The following is a 16017-nucleotide window of genomic DNA, read 5'->3' on the forward strand; positions in this document are numbered from 1 at the left end:
GAGAATAAGCAGATATTCAGGACATTTCATCAGATATAGAAACTTAATTATTTTAGGAAACATATTGGAATAAATTATCAAATTGATCCAAATTATTATATGAAATGCCTATTTACTAAATATCTTAATACATTGTATTAATAGTATTTTAGACCAGCTATTTTGATTTTATATAGTGTTACATATTTAAAGCAGCTCTTATATGAGCCATTCATAGACAACTGTCACACCTTGCATTAATTTTGTATTATCTTTATTAACTTTTACAGTGTACATTTGGACCTAAGTCTTATAGCTGTATATTTATATAATTATACTTCTTTACGTTATACTATTGTTGAAAATAAGAAATTATAAACAGTTCCACATTGCATTATAACTTTGTTTTGATCTGGTTTTAATAACACACAGTTATCCTGCATTAGTAATGTTTGTTTCCTTTAATCATGACTGGAATTGACTATATTTGTCTATATTGTTGGTAAATAAGCTCCGTGAAGACCTGCGCTCGCGGCCAGGGAACCCGTGCCGCGGACGGCTCTCCCCCACGCGCTGTAGAGATTCCACCACCAGGCAAAATCTGCTCACTGTACTGTACATCTAACTGTAACACTAGTGCATTAATATCAGCAGGTTATAAAGGTAGATAACTGATTATCATCACTGCACCCCTGTAACAGATCAAGAGAGAAAATGCTCCTTTCCCTCCCAGCTTATTGTCTTATTGCATAAAAACGTGAGCAGGAATTACAGAAATCGTTCACTCGAATTACAGAAATCGTGCGCACGAATTACAGAAATCGTGAGCACCAATTAAAGAAATCGTGAGCACGAATTGCAAATCGTTCACTCGAATTAAAGAAAACGTGAGCACGAACTGCTACATCGTTCACTCGATTTAATTGTTTTTTTTATCCACGGCCCCTCCCGGGCTCCGTACATATATATCTTAATTAAATTATTTAAATTTTACCATTAGTGCCTAATGTGGTGTATTACAGATCACTTGTATCACTTTACATCACTTATATCAAGCCCACCTTTTGAAATAAGATATTGTAAATTTGATGAATCAAACCAATGACTGACCATAGACTAATCTAAAACTGGCATAGACCTCTCTGCTGTAAAAAAAAAGAAAAAAGAAAATCGAGAATCGAATCGTGACCCTAAAATCGGAAATAAAATCGAATCGAGGATTTAGAGAATCGTGACACCCTTATTAAAAGCTTTTAAAAAGAGTTTAGGCATAAATCTACACTTATGGGTTTGGTGGTCCTGAGTTTTAACTCAACAATAAACAGAATAAAGAATAAAATATCATTGCTGTTCCCTTAAATGAGCTGCTGGTGTATCTTCTCAGCGTGAACCAGCAGCTCAGTTTTCTCTGCTGAGACGCAGAAAAGCGCCGCACTGTTAAGATACGAACACGCCAAAGTCTGAGCTCACTTGACTCTTAAAGGGAATGAGAACTGGCACACTGATTGGTTTATTTCATGTTACACCTTAAATTAACCACATGTAATTAGTACATGCTATTTTGCGCAATTCGAGCTGCATGAGGCGTATTTTTTGTGCCCTCATCATACCAAAGACACACCGACGTGTGTGTGTGTGTGTGTGTGTGTGATCACCTTGCAGGCGACTCGATGAGGACAGAATTTGCCGAAGCCGAGCGGTGGCTGAATCCTCCGCAGCAGAGTCACGACATCCAGGTGTTTAATGCGCCCCCTACAGGACAGCGCAGGCATCACAGATTACACACACAGCCAAAATATAATTATAAATTCATTTATTATTACAAAAAAGATGCAGAGCTTTCAAACCTCAAATAATGCAAAAAAACAAGTTCATATTCATAAAGTTTTAAGAGTTCAGAAATCAATATTTGGTGGAATAACCCTGGTTGGTTTTTAATCAAAGTTTTAATTTCATGCATCTTGGCATCATGTTCTCCTCCACCAGTCTTACACACTGCTTTTGGATAACTTTATGCTGCTTTACTCTTGGTGCAAAAATTCAAGCAGAGTTCAGCTTGGTGGTTTGATGGTTTGTGATCATCCATCTTCCTCTTGATTATATTCCAGAGCTTTTCAATTTGGTAAAATCAAAGAAACTCATCTCTTATTTTTTTTCCAAAACTGTATATAATTAGGATGTAAATAATACAGCTTTCATAAGTTCTGATTGTCCGGCTACTCACGTGGCTTCAGGGTCGTACTCTGCCCAGATCTTCTTGAACTCATCCAGGTGATGCGGCCCCAGGATGGACCAATCACGGGTCAGATAGTCGAAGTTGTCCATGATGACGGCCACAAACAGGTTAATGATCTAAAAGGGATGAAGTGGACTGTAAGTGCTTTGTGTGTGTGTGTGTGTGTGTGTGTATTTGTGTGTGTGTGAGAGTGTGTGTTATTCACCAGGAAAGCACAGAGCATGTAGAAGCTCATGAAGTACAGTACGGCGAATCCGGCTCCGCAGGTGTACTCCTCCCCCGGCAGGTAATCTGATTTGGGGTCGCAGCGCTGACCGTACAGACACCCCTGCATCACTTCCTGCCATCCCTCACCTGTGGCACACCTGAACACAAACACACACACATACATACATGTACCTGAATTAGCCCTACACCTGCACAGTGACCACCCCCCACCTACCACACACATACACCTGGGATACACGTGGGATTTACCTGAACAGCACGAGAACAGCCTGTGGAAACGTCTGGAAGTTGTTGTTGCGATTGATCACAGTTCCATCGATCAGCGCAATTTTGCCAAACACCTGCACGGGGCGTTCATGCAGTTCATAAAGTGCATAAAGTGAAATAATGCAAACACAGAAAATATATATCTGTATTTATTTATTATTTATATATATATGAGAGTGTGATTGACTCACCTGCATGCCTATGACGGCATAGATGAAGAAGAGCATGACTATGAGCAGAGCCACATAGGGCAGAGCCTACACACACACACACACACACACACGCAGGTTATTAATGATATGATAGATACAGAATAATTAATATAATCAATCAATCAATCAATTAATAAACTTTTATTTTCACTCAGGAAAAAAAAACATTGAGTGTGACCCTCATTTACAATGTTGCCGAGCCTTTATAACATCAAAGGGATTGAATACATTTAATAATCATATAGCAATAATAAGAAATAAAATAGTAAAAAATAAAATAAGTACTAATTTTAAATCAAAATTTAATAAACATATATATGTAAAACAGAAAAATTAAAAATAATATAAAAAAACTAATTTAAGTGTATAAAATATAAAATAAGTAAATAGATAATAGTAAAAGTAAAGTAAAATGTTAAAAATGATAAGTGATTAAATGAATAATAGAACTTAGTACAAAAATGAAAAATGAACATTAAAATTAAATAAAAAAATAAAAGTAATAATAAATAAACAAAAAATAAATAAAATAAAATAAGAGAAAAATATAAACTAATAAAAAAGTCATTTAAAACAGTCACAGGCTTTCTGATGGTGATTAGAAACTAAAAGTTTAAAATGATTCAGTGATTCCTGTAGTGAATATAATTAATTAACTGATTATAATTAATTAATTAGTTAATTGAAAACAGGAGCATGTAAAATACTTTCAGTAGCATGTCACAAACATTAACAATTAAATGAGAACTCTGGTGTAAAATGAACTTTTGTTGTAGTAAAACATGATAAAAAGTTCTTATCTTTGATGAATAGCTCACCTCTGTTCTCCCACAGCGTTCAGAGATCCAGACATTTTAACAGTTTGTCCAACAAACACCCTTCAGACTGGGAGATACGGGACATAATTTACCCTGATAAATAAATCACTTTTTACACCGTTATCCAGCTCAAAGTAGCTCCACACCTCCTTACTAGAATCCGAGAGAAAGTCCTTAATAACTTGAACAGTGCTTAAAAAGAAGCTTATTAAAAAACATTGATTACATCCTATAACACTATAGCTTCAGCTCCAAGCGCCGCCATCACTGTACTGATAATGACATAGACATATATATACATAGACTCCACATAGCCTGCCTACTATTTTCAGTACAGAGCACTGAAGTGGTGGCATTCGGAGCTGAATCTAGCATTATGATAGATAGATAGATAGATAGATAGATAGATAGATAGATAGATAGATAGATAGATAGATAGATAGATAGATAGATGATAGATAGATAGATAGATAGATAGATAGATAGATAGATAGATAGATAGATAGAAGATAGATAGATAGAAGGAAATTTAGCAGCCAGTAGCAATTACACAACACAGTCGAAACAAACAGTACACAGTAGAAACAAACAATAAGTATTATAAAATAAAATAAAAGAGCACAGTGAGGAATATAAGACTCTAAACTATAAAATTATAAACTGAGACTTAAAAATATATACATAAATATATAAATACAAAAAAACTATACAAAGTGTGAAAGTAATCAGTCATAGATATGAGGTAGTGCAGTAAACAGGGGTGTAAACAGTGTTTTTAATAAGCTTCTTCTGCACGTTTTAAGTTATTAACGCCTTGTTTTAAATGTCAGGGCTCTTCGGATTCTAGCAAGGAGGTTTGGAGCCACTTTGAGCTGGATAACGCTGTAAAAAGCGATTTATTGCAAGTTGGCGGCTCATCTATAGATCATACAAATTGGACCCTGAGATGGTAGATGGACATACCTGGAAGGATTTTATGAAGGTCCACAGCAGGTTCCGTATTCCCTCAAAGCGATTCAGTAGTTTCACCAGGCGCATCACACGGAACAGACGGAAGAGGGTGATGGAGACGCTCATATTCTCAGAGTCCTGCACACACACACACACACACACACACAATTGATATATTGAGAAAATTTACCCCAATCTGTTTATTTTACCAAGCTGGAGTGGGTCAGTACTTACAGCGATGGCCTGCATTGGATTGACCTCCTAAAGAGACAAAAAGTAAATAAATAAATAAATATCATGTTCGGTCATTTAGTTATAGTTATATATTTCTTATTGAGAAAAGCAGATTACTGGGTACCACTTTGAAATAAGACTAACCTTATAAAGGGTTTATCAATTACATTATTAAGTATTGCTAATTAGGTTGTAAATGCCTTAAAACCATTGATAAGCAATTACAACACATTCATTAAAAAGGCAACAGTGATCCGTTGTTTGCTTGAGTCATGTGATTTAACTGAGTTTGAACATTTAATTTATAGTAAATAGTAAAACATACTTACAAATATATTAATGTGACGAGTTTAATGCTGATTGATGGAAAACACAAAGTAAGATCCGTATCTAGAAAGATCTGAGCTTTAACAGTAGAAATGAGTGTGTGAATGAATCACTACTTTGCCATTTTATTTAACTCACTGTTGTCATTTCTATATATGTTGTTATTTATTTGTTAACTGCTTATTAATGAGTTTTAAAGTATTTGCAGCCTAATTAATAACCATTAATAATCTCCTTTATAAACCATTCATAAACCCTTTATAAAGGTAGTCTTATTTTAAAGTGGTACCGATTACTGACTTACCGCACATCCAGTCAGACAGTAGAGCCCACCCTGAGCAGCTAAAGCCGCCTTTAATAGAGAGAGAGAACGTTAGTGTGTGTGTGTGTGTGTGTGCGTGTGTGTGTGCGCTTTGAAAAACTGAATACAGAATGAGACATACAGTACCAGTAAAAGTTTGGACATGTCTCAAATTCAGTGCTTTTTCCATTATTTTAAAATGCTCTGCTTTGCAGATTAATACTTAACTCCAAAATCCAAACTATAAAGTGTTAAACAAACCAGTAGGGGTGTTATTTTTGAATATCGTGAACAATATTCGATATTATACCCTGAAATATCTCTCACCCCTAATTATCACATCAGGGTTCTACTTTTTTACTGTTTTTATCAAAAGAAAAAATCACACTGTTCTCATTTCCCATTATATATCTACTAGAGACAGATTAAATCTGTCCAGTATCATTTATTTTACTTTAATCCTGGATATATGGAGATATTTGGAGTGCATCATTATTATTATTATTATTATTATTATTAATATTATCATGACTAATAATTCTGGATCATTGACTTTTACTGTTACAAATCTGATTATATTTTTGTATTTTTTAATATCTCAGTTAGGGATGTGCCGTATCACATCGTATGCAATAATAAAATGTAATTTTCATCGCCAAGAGTATTGGTATTGCGAAAATACCATGAAATATCATGATAATATTTTAGGGCCAAATTGCCCACCCCTATAAACCAAAATATTTTACATTCTTCAAAGTTTCACCTCTTGTTTAGATGATCAGTTTTACACATCTCTGCTGGATTTTCTCAGTCAGCTTTATGAGGTAGAATCACCTGGAATTCAGGCTAATTTTAGTTAACAGCTGTGCTGAACTCATCAAAAGTTAATTACTTGAATTTCTTGTCTCTTAATGTGTTTGGGAGCATCAGTTCTGATCCATATTATGGCAAGAACTACTCAACTAAGTAAAGAATACAATTACTTTAAGTAAAAATAAAGGTCAGTCAATCTTTAAAAAAAAATTTAAAGCATCCTCAAGCAAAAACATATTGATGATAGAACTGGCACTCATCAGGACCTCCTCAGAAAAGGAAAAGCAAGAATATCCACTGTTGTTCACAGACTATGTTGGTTTGTTTAACACTGTTTTTAAGTTACTACACGATTTCTTATGTGTTCCTTCATAATCTGATAGATCACTTCACTATTCATTTACTATGTAGGAAAAGAAAGAACAAAAAATTGAGTCCAAATTGTGTCCAAACGTTTGACTGGTCCTGTAGAAGCAAAAAAAACAACAGAAGCAGGACTGAAAAGAGGTTCTGAAAGTAAAGGAGTGGTGATTTTAAAGCTTTCTTCTCCATTACAGAAAAAACAGTACAAATTACTGAATCATCTGAATCAGTTTTTACATTAAAAAAAAAACATTAATTTGTCTGTTGTAACAGAAATGAAAGCCTGGTGACAGGTGTGAAAGAAGACAGGTGAATGACAGGGGGCGTGGCCAGAGCACAGGTACACAGTGAAGTGAGGGAACGTAGTTAAGGAGAGCTCCCAAAATAAAGAGGTTCCAAAATGAATGGGTTCTTATGGGTTTTCTTTAAATACAGAATATGAACATCCTTTCAGCTCCAGATACAGAACTTTATAACAGCATCTGTTTATACTGATGATATCAGGTGACCGCTTTATTTAGCCAATCACCAATCAGTAGCAGTAATGATAACCAACCAATGAGGAACACTCCCATATTCCCATATAACAACAGCAAATAGCAACAGTGCTTTTGAATATATCTACACTGATGGGCGTGGTGGACTGGAAATTAGGTGTGTTCAGGTAAATTTCTGGTGTATTGCTATCTTGACAATGGAAAACACAGGTGCTCCACTGATCGATTAAAACCTAGACAAATGTCAACAGTCAGACATTCTGCACACAGAACAGAATACAAAATAAAAAAACTATATTCTAAGTCACACACACACACACAGTGTGAACAGGCAGGTCAGTAGATTCCTCTGCTGAGAAGCGTTTGTTGGACACGTCCAGGTAGCTGCACCGTTAAAATAGCAATCCACCAAAGTCAGAGCTCACTTGACGATTAAAGGGTATGATGAGCAAGTGACAAGCTGATTGGTTTATTTCACATTATGCTCAAAATTAACCACACCCATGATTAATTAGTAGAGAATTAGTACATGCCTTTTGCTTTGCGTTTCGAGTCAAGCAAGGTGTACTTTTCCTGTCGTTACGATAGCAAAGACACACTGACACAGCCTAAATCGTCTCACCTATAGATCACTTAAATAGGACCCCCTATGAGTTGAATGCACCTAAAAAATATTCGTAATTTTCAGAATTATTCAACCCCATTCATTCAGGCGCCCCCTAGTGTTTGCAGTGTCAACTCTCTTAACCCTTAACCTGCTCTGGGTAGAGCCGTGTGCAAAGAAGGAAGCAGTGGGCGGGGTTGGAAATGATTGACAGCTGAAAAAAGCCACATCACATGTGGTGGGAGGGGCTTGGGGGCATAGCCAAGGGAGACAGGTACAAATACTGACCATCTCAGGTGTGCTAGAGTTGAAGGGTAAGTCTGGCGGGGGGGCTTGACGAGAGCGTCGCTGGCAAATTGTGGGACAGATACAGTCCAGACAGTCACAGCAATGAAACACATCTCTTATATTAAACTACAATTAAAGCGATAGATTTAAAATAAGATTTACCTTATTTTTCTCATTATCGCCAATGCTAATGTAGCTAACAAATAATGGAAGCTTATACCCAACCAATTAGCACTGGATCTGTGAGGCTAATAAAGATAGAAAGTAGTGGAAATGTACAGGTGTTGGAGAATGAAACTGAAACACCTGGTTTTAGAGCACAATAATTGATTGTGGTGACGGACAGTTCTGGTGGAAACAGGAGAGTTGAGGTGCACATTGAATTCTGCTTGGATTTGATCAGCCGGATACAATCCGGGTTAGCACCCGAACATCCCTTTCGGACAGCTTCCTCTTACAGCGTCCACAGTTAGTCCTGTTGGATGTGGTTGGTCCTTCTTGGTGGTATGCTGACATTACCCTGGATACCGTGGCTCTTGATTACATTACATTACATTACATTACATTTCATTTGGCAGACGCTTTTGTCCAAAGCGACAATAATGAAGTACAAAGTAATAGGAATTTAGATAACCCATTTTTATATAGGGCTTAAAGGAGGTCGAAGGGAAATAAAGGGATAGAGAAGTGAAGGATGGGAAGAAGGAAATGGGGTTAGAAGTAGTTAGTGTGTTAGAGGTGTTAGGAGAGTAAGTGCTCTTTGAAGAGCTCTGTCTTCAGGAGTTTATTAAAGATAGTTAGAGATTCTCCTGATCTGGTAGTGGAAGGTAGTTTGTTCCACCATTGGGGAACTCTGTATGAGAACAGTCTGGATTGCTTTGTGTGAATGTTTGGCAAAGCGAGGCGACGTTCATTGGAGGAGCGCAGCGGCCGGGAGGTAGCGTAAGCCTTCAGGAGTAAGTGCAGGTAGGAAGGAGCCTGTTCTGTCATCACCTTGTAGGCGATTGTAAGAGCTTTGAATTTGATGCGAGCATCAACTGGTAGCCAGTGGTGCTCAATGAGCAGCAGAGTGACATGTGCCCGTTTTGGCTGGTTGAAGACCAGACGTGCTGCTGCATTCTGGATCATTTGGAGTGGTTTTACTACGCAGGCCGGGAGGCCAGTTAGCAGGGTATTGCAGTAGTCGAGGCGTGAGATGACGACTGCTTGTACCAGGAGTTGGGTGGCCTGTTGCGTCAGAAACTGTCTAATTTTCCTGATGTTATAAAGCGCGAAGCGGCAGGATCGAGCAACTGAGGCCACATGGTGCGTGAAGGAGAGTTGGTCATCAACCAGAACACCCAGGTTCCTAGCAACCTTTGTCGGTGAGAGAGAGAGAGAGTCGATGCTTATAGAGAATTTGTGTTGAAAAGATGGTTTTGCTGGTATGACCAGAAGTTCAGTCTTTGAGAGATTTAATTGAAGGTGGTGCTCCTTCATCCATGAGGATATGTCAGAGAGACACGACGATATCCGTGCAGAGATTGAGTTATCTTCAGGTGAGAATGACAGGTATAGCTGGGTGTCATCAGCAAAGCAATGGTAGGAAAATCCGTGTGAGCGGACAACCTGACCAAGAGAGGCAGTGTATATTGAGAAGAGAAGGGGACCCAGTACCGAACCCTGGGGAACCCCAGTGGAAAGGGAGTGGGCTGAGGACAGCTGTCCTTGCCACGACACCTTGAACGAGCGCCCAGTGAGGTACGATCTGAACCATGACAGCACATTGTCTGAGATCCCCATGTTTGAAAGTATAGTTAGGAGGAAGTCGTGGTTGACCGTGTCGAAGGCGGCCGAGAGGTCCAGCAGAATGAGCACTGAGGACTGGCCTGCAGCTCTGGCAGTTTTCAACGCAGTTTTCTTGATGCATCACAAAGACTTGCTGTCTTGGTCACAGATGCTCCAGCAAGACGTGCACCAACAATTTGTCCTCTTTTGAACTCTGGTATGTCTCCCATAATGTTGAGTGCATTGTAATATTTAGAGCAGAACTGTGCTCTTAACCTGCTAATTAAACCTTCACACTCTGCTCTTACTGGTGCAATGTGCAATTAATGAAGATTGACCACCAGGCTGCTCCAATTTAGACATGAAACCTAAAATCCCACACTAAAATGATGACAGGTGTTCATTGTCCAACCCCAGTACAGTACCAATCAAAATCTTACTTAGTAAATGAATAGTGAAGTAATTCAGACTATGAAGGAACTACATAAGAAATCATGTAGTAACTATCTTATAAAGCAAATAATTACATATATCTTCACAGTTTGGATGACTTCAGTATTAATCTACAATCCCAATTATCCCTGGAATTATAAGATAATTAAATCATAGGTAACCTGTAATGAAATAAAACTCAAACTATCGTTTTAATGACAAATATATCAGTTCTGAAACAATACTTACATCAATCTCACTGAGAATGACATCAACGATGCTGCCCACAACAATGACAAAATCAAACACGTTCCAGGGATCTCCAAAATAGCCCTAAAAGAGTAAAAATGCTGTTATTAAGATGTGCACCATGGGTAGTGTAGTCCTTTACTGTAAAGTTAAACTACTTGTCAACTGTTTTTAAAATAAATTCAAAAGAAATTGTTGATAATACTTAAAGAATGAGTAATTGAGCAGAAAGCATTGTGGGTAGTGTAGTTCTTTACTATAAATTTGACTACTTTTCAACTGTTTCAAATAAATTCAAAAGAATTGTGGGTAATGTAGTCAAAGCTGAAGTAAAAGCTCACCTTGGCTTTGAAGGCACCCAGTTTGAGGAACATCTCTACGGTGAAGAGCACGGTGAAGATGACGTTCAGCATGTCAGACAGGTGTGTGACGTGCTCTGATTGGTTACAGTGCTAAAAAAAAACATTCAAATAGAATATTATAGAACACCTTAACCATCAGAACACCATGAGAGAGAACAGGAGAACAGGAGAGTGTGGTACCTGCATGCCCAGACACATGGTGTTCAGCATGATGAGGAGGAACATCAGGTACTCGAAGTAACAGGAAGTGACGATGTACCACACCTGGTACTGGTAGGGGTTTTTAGGGATGTAGCAGCGGAGGGGGCGGGCCTTCAGAGCGTACTGCACACACTGACGCTGCAGAGATACACAAACATCCGTCACTTACAAAGTCTAATTAATCAGGTGTTTGGTTTACCTGTACAGGTGTTCAGTGCACCTGTGCAGATGAATCGTGTAGCAGTAGGTGAGTGCTGTACTAATGCAGGTGTGATCTACCTGACAGCCTAAATGGCAAAGCTAAGGATGATGAAAAGTGTACCTGAACAGGTGTAAGGTGCACCTGGGCAAGGGAGGAAGATGGATGATCACAAGCCATCAAACCAAGCTGAACTCCTTGAATTTTTGCACCAGGAGTAAAGCAGCATAAAGTTATCCAAAAGCAGTGTGTAAGACTGGTGGAGGAGGACATGATGCCAAGATGCATGAAATTAAAACTGTGATTAAAAAACCAACCAGGGTTATTCCCCCAAATATTGATTTCTGAACTCTTAAAACTTTATGAATATGAACTTGTTGTTTTCTTTGCATTATTTGAGGTCTGAAAGCTCTGCATCTTTTTTGTTATTTCAGCCATTTCTCATTTTCTGTAAATAAATGCTCTAAATGAGAATATTTTTATTTGGAATTTGGGAGAAATGTTGTCTGTAGTTTATAGAATAAAACAACAATGTTCATTTTACTCAAACATAAACCTATAAATAGCAAAATCAGTAAGGTTCTATCTTCATTTGTTTTATAATTAAAGAGCTGTGTATGGTTTATGCTCCTGTGTTGATGCGTTATTGAGATATTAAGTTGAGAAATCTAACCTGGACAGGTGTGTGGTGTACCTGAATGTGTTTGTGGTGAACTTGGTGAGATAATCTACCTGATTCTTGTCCAGTTCACAGTTCTTGTACTCCTGCTCCCCCTGCTCCTGAAAGGTGACGATGACGAATCCGACGAAGATGTTCATCATGAAGAAGGCGATGAGGATGAGGTAGACGATGAAGAAGATGGAGATTTCTGTGCGGTTGTTGTACACAGGGCCCATATTCTCACTGTTAGAGTCTATGGCTGTGTATAGCAGTCTACACACACACACACACACAGATACGGTTAGAGAAGATGAACAGGAGCTTCTGAAGAGTTTAAAATCAGACTCACAAAAATACATCTATAGAATACTGACAAACAATTAATCAAATAAACTGTGGTGAACGAGTGATAGTGAACAGGTTGTAATAGTGAATGGGTCATGCTCTCAGGTCATGGTAAAGAATGATGATGGTGATGATAAACACGTGGTGAAGGAATGATTGTGAATGAGACATAAAAGTAAAAAGCTGATGCAGAATGAATAATGAGTGGGTGATGAAGGTAAACAGGTGATGGTGAACAAGTGATGTTGGTGAACAGGTGATGGTGAATGGGTGATGATGGTGAACAGGAGATGGTGAGTGGGTGATGTTGGTGAAGAGGTGATGGTGAACAGGTGATGTTGGTAAACAGGTGATGGTGAGTGGGTGATGTTGGTGAACAGGTGATGGTGAATGGGTGATGTTGGTGAACAGGTGATGGTGAATGCGTGATGAAGGTGAAAAGGTGATGGTGAATGGGTGATGTTGGTGAACAGGTGATGGTGAATGGGTGATGTTGGTGAACAGGTGATGGTGAATGGGTGATAATGGGGAACAGGTGATGTTGGTGAAGAGGTGATGGTGAATGGGTGATGATGGTGAACAGGTGATGGTGAACAAGTGATGTTGGTGAACAGGTGATGGTGAATGGGTGATGATGGTGAACAGGTGATGGTGAATGTTGCGTAATGATGGTGAACAGGTGATGTTGGTGAACAGGTGATGGTGAATGCGTGATGAAGGTGAAAAGGTGATGGTGAATGGGTGATGTTGGTGAACAGGTGATGGTGAATGGGTGATGTTGGTGAACAGGTGATGGTGAATGCGTGATGAAGGTGAAAAGGTGATGGTGAATGGGTGATGTTGGTGAACAGGTGATGGTGAATGGGTGATGTTGGTGAACAGGTGATGGTGAATAGGTGATGATGGTGAACAGGAGATGGTGAATGCGTAATGATGGTGAACAGGTGATGTTGGTGAACAGGTGATGGTGAATGGGTGATTACTTGGGCCAGCCTTCGAAGGTGGACACCGTGAAAAGTGCCAGCATGCCGTTCAGAATATTATCAAAGTTGAAGCCGCTGTTCATCCACTCTCTCTGACGGACTTCCATCTCGTGCAGAGCGTTCTCCTGATAGTGGATGTAGGTTCCCCTGAGAAGATAGCAGAGCAGTTTAGCTAGAGAATGTAGTTTTTTATATTTAATTTCAATAACATTTCATAAACAACTCATTTATTATAAAGGTTATATAAGCAGAGGAACGTTTTCATGTAAAACTTTACATTTATGACTTAGTATTATTCTATTATTAGAACGCTACTGACATCAAACATTAAACCGAGAGAAGAAGACACACCTGCATTCCTCTTCAGTCATTTTCAGAGGATCTGTGCAGAAGAAGAATTTTCCCTGTGGAGTTGAGGAAGGTACGGTTTTAGAAAGCTCGCTGATGTACCAGCAGAACACGCAGGTCCACACTTCTCTCTCTATTACAGAAACCTCTCTTTTTATACTTTTCCTCTTTCTTACCTTGAAGAGCTGGACTCCTATACAGGCGAACATGAAGTCCAGCAGCATGGTCACCAGCACGATGTTCCCAATGGTTTTAATGGCCACAAACACACACTGGACCACGTGCTGAGAATAAAGAGACAGAGTGCAGCATTAGAGCTTAGATTCTCTGCCTGAACCCGACCCAAACTCGGGCCGAGATTTCCCACCTCATTCCTCGGGTCAGGTCGGGCCTCAGGATATAGATGTAAGCATCTTTTTTTAAATGCTATTTTTATTTTATATAAAGCTCTGGCGTGATAATCACAATATAGCTAATTAACCAATTATTATCGTTAACGAAAAAGAACGGAATAACTAAAACTAAAAGTAAAAAAAAATTGTTAACTGAAACCAATAAAAACGATAATTAAATGGAAAAAAACGTAACTAACTGGAACTGTACTGTGTGTTTATAAAACTAACTAAAACAAACTGAAATTACTGATAGAATAACCTTAATTTTCATATTTGTTAATTTATTTATAAGCGCTTTTTCCACTTCAGACGTTTTACAGCAGGTGGTGTTGTGCCGATTCTGCACACGAAGCGGAGCCAGATTCTGTGGGGAGTCAGATTCGGCACAACAGCAGCAGCAGCGCAGCACAAGCTAGCCGCAAAATAACGTCAGAAAATACTGAGGAAACTGAAGAATGGGAATAAGAATATGAGAGCGAGGGAGATAAAAGCATATTAAAACTAACTGAATTGAAGGAGAATTTAAAATGTTAAAATTTAAAAACTATTATAACCTTGTAAGTTACAAATTATACTGTTTAAAGAAAGTTGCACCAGTTAGAATGTTATAATATAGATTTTTTTGGGCCTGATCTAAGCTCTATGCAGCATTAGAATGTGATACCGTGGTTTTAACAGCGGAATAAGTGTAATTCTAAAATATTATACAGGCTGTAGATCAGTGCTGTAACTGACCTTCAGTCCTTTGGCTCTGTTAATCGCTCGTAAAGGTCTCAGAACCCTCAGCACTCGCAGAATCTTCACCACAGAGATCGCACTGGACCTGCAGACACAGCAGCAGGAGAGTTATATTATATCGATACACACAGCTTTAATACACAGCCCCTCTCACTCACTCCATTCCCATCGAGAGCAGAGACACGCCCACAACGATCAGGTCCAGGATGTTGAAGGAGTTTCTGCAGAAGGAGCCTGTGTGTAAGAAAGCGCCGTATGTGGTCATCTGGAAGAGATAAGAGAGAACATTCGATCAGAATGAAACAATACAGATACACTTGTTTAATAGGTAAGTAGATCTTATTGGTGCTGTGCATGTTTCTGGTATTACTAGCTTTATAGATGTATTGCATCATTTATACTGTATATACAGCTCTTGAAAAAAATAAGATAGCACTTAAAAATGAGTTTCTTTGATTTTACCAAATTGAAAACCTCTGGAATATAATCAAGAGGAAGATGGATGATCACAAACCATCAAACCACCAAACTGAACTGCTTGAATTTTTGCACCAGGAGTAAAGCAGCATAAAGTTATCCAAAAGCAGTGTGTAAGACTGGTGGAGGAGAACATGATGCCAAGATGCATGAAATTAAAACTGTGATTAAAAACCAAACAGGGTTATTCCACCAAATATTGATTATTTCTGAACTCTTAAAACTTTATGAATATGAACTTGTTTTCTTTGCATTATTTGAGGTCTGAAAGCTCTGCATATTTTTCTTATTTCAGCCATTTCTCATTTTCTGTAAATAAATGCTCTAAATGAGAATATTTGTATTTGGAATTTGGGAGAAATGTTGTCTGTAGTTTATAGAATAAAACAACAATGTTCATTTTACTCAAACATAAACCTATAAATAGCAAAATCAGAGAAACTGATTCAGAAACTGAAGTGCTCTCTTCATTTTTTATCAGAGCTGTAAATATACAGTATATAGGTATAATAATAGGTAGTGTGTTAGTATGATAAATATTATTGGTGTAACAGGTGATTACCTTCAGAACAATCTCAGCTGTGAATACAGATGTGAAGACGATATCAGCGTAGGCCAGAACCTGCGACACACAGGCAGAAATAAACACAAACCACCAAACAGAGTATGTTTAATGCTAACATGCCCCCCGACAGTGCTAGACTGAGGAATACTTGAGTTTTGCGGTAGCCCAGGGCTATCA

The 16017-nt window shown here is 38.3% G+C and overlaps 2 protein-coding genes across 2 annotated transcripts in view; one reads left to right on the forward strand and one right to left on the reverse strand.

Moving 5' to 3' along the window:
• The window catches only part of cacna1sa (calcium channel, voltage-dependent, L type, alpha 1S subunit, a), a 43460-nt gene that overhangs the window by 5676 nt on the left and 21767 nt on the right, over positions 1 to 16017 (reverse strand). The window contains exons 20-37 of the mRNA XM_049471789.1: positions 15838 to 15897; positions 14957 to 15063; positions 14796 to 14883; positions 13842 to 13949; positions 13669 to 13721; positions 13318 to 13464; positions 12061 to 12262; positions 11109 to 11267; positions 10908 to 11018; positions 10567 to 10650; positions 5557 to 5604; positions 4926 to 4952; positions 4704 to 4829; positions 2902 to 2967; positions 2693 to 2784; positions 2421 to 2580; positions 2204 to 2331; positions 1635 to 1731 (exon numbers count right to left, since the gene is read on the reverse strand). Coding sequence (XP_049327746.1) covers positions 1635 to 1731; positions 2204 to 2331; positions 2421 to 2580; positions 2693 to 2784; positions 2902 to 2967; positions 4704 to 4829; positions 4926 to 4952; positions 5557 to 5604; positions 10567 to 10650; positions 10908 to 11018; positions 11109 to 11267; positions 12061 to 12262; positions 13318 to 13464; positions 13669 to 13721; positions 13842 to 13949; positions 14796 to 14883; positions 14957 to 15063; positions 15838 to 15897 — 1863 coding nt within the window. The remainder of the gene's footprint in view (positions 1 to 1634; positions 1732 to 2203; positions 2332 to 2420; positions 2581 to 2692; positions 2785 to 2901; positions 2968 to 4703; positions 4830 to 4925; positions 4953 to 5556; positions 5605 to 10566; positions 10651 to 10907; positions 11019 to 11108; positions 11268 to 12060; positions 12263 to 13317; positions 13465 to 13668; positions 13722 to 13841; positions 13950 to 14795; positions 14884 to 14956; positions 15064 to 15837; positions 15898 to 16017) is intronic.
• The window catches only part of si:ch73-352p18.4 (inositol 1,4,5-triphosphate receptor associated 2), a 101721-nt gene continuing 94141 nt past the window's right edge, over positions 8438 to 16017 (forward strand). Inside the window, exon 1 of the mRNA XM_049471854.1 lies at positions 8438 to 8489. The gene's annotated coding sequence lies outside the window, so the exon portion shown is untranslated. The remainder of the gene's footprint in view (positions 8490 to 16017) is intronic.

This window comes from Astyanax mexicanus, chromosome 24, assembly GCF_023375975.1.
Source record: "Astyanax mexicanus isolate ESR-SI-001 chromosome 24, AstMex3_surface, whole genome shotgun sequence".
NCBI lineage: Eukaryota > Metazoa > Chordata > Actinopteri > Characiformes > Acestrorhamphidae > Astyanax > Astyanax mexicanus.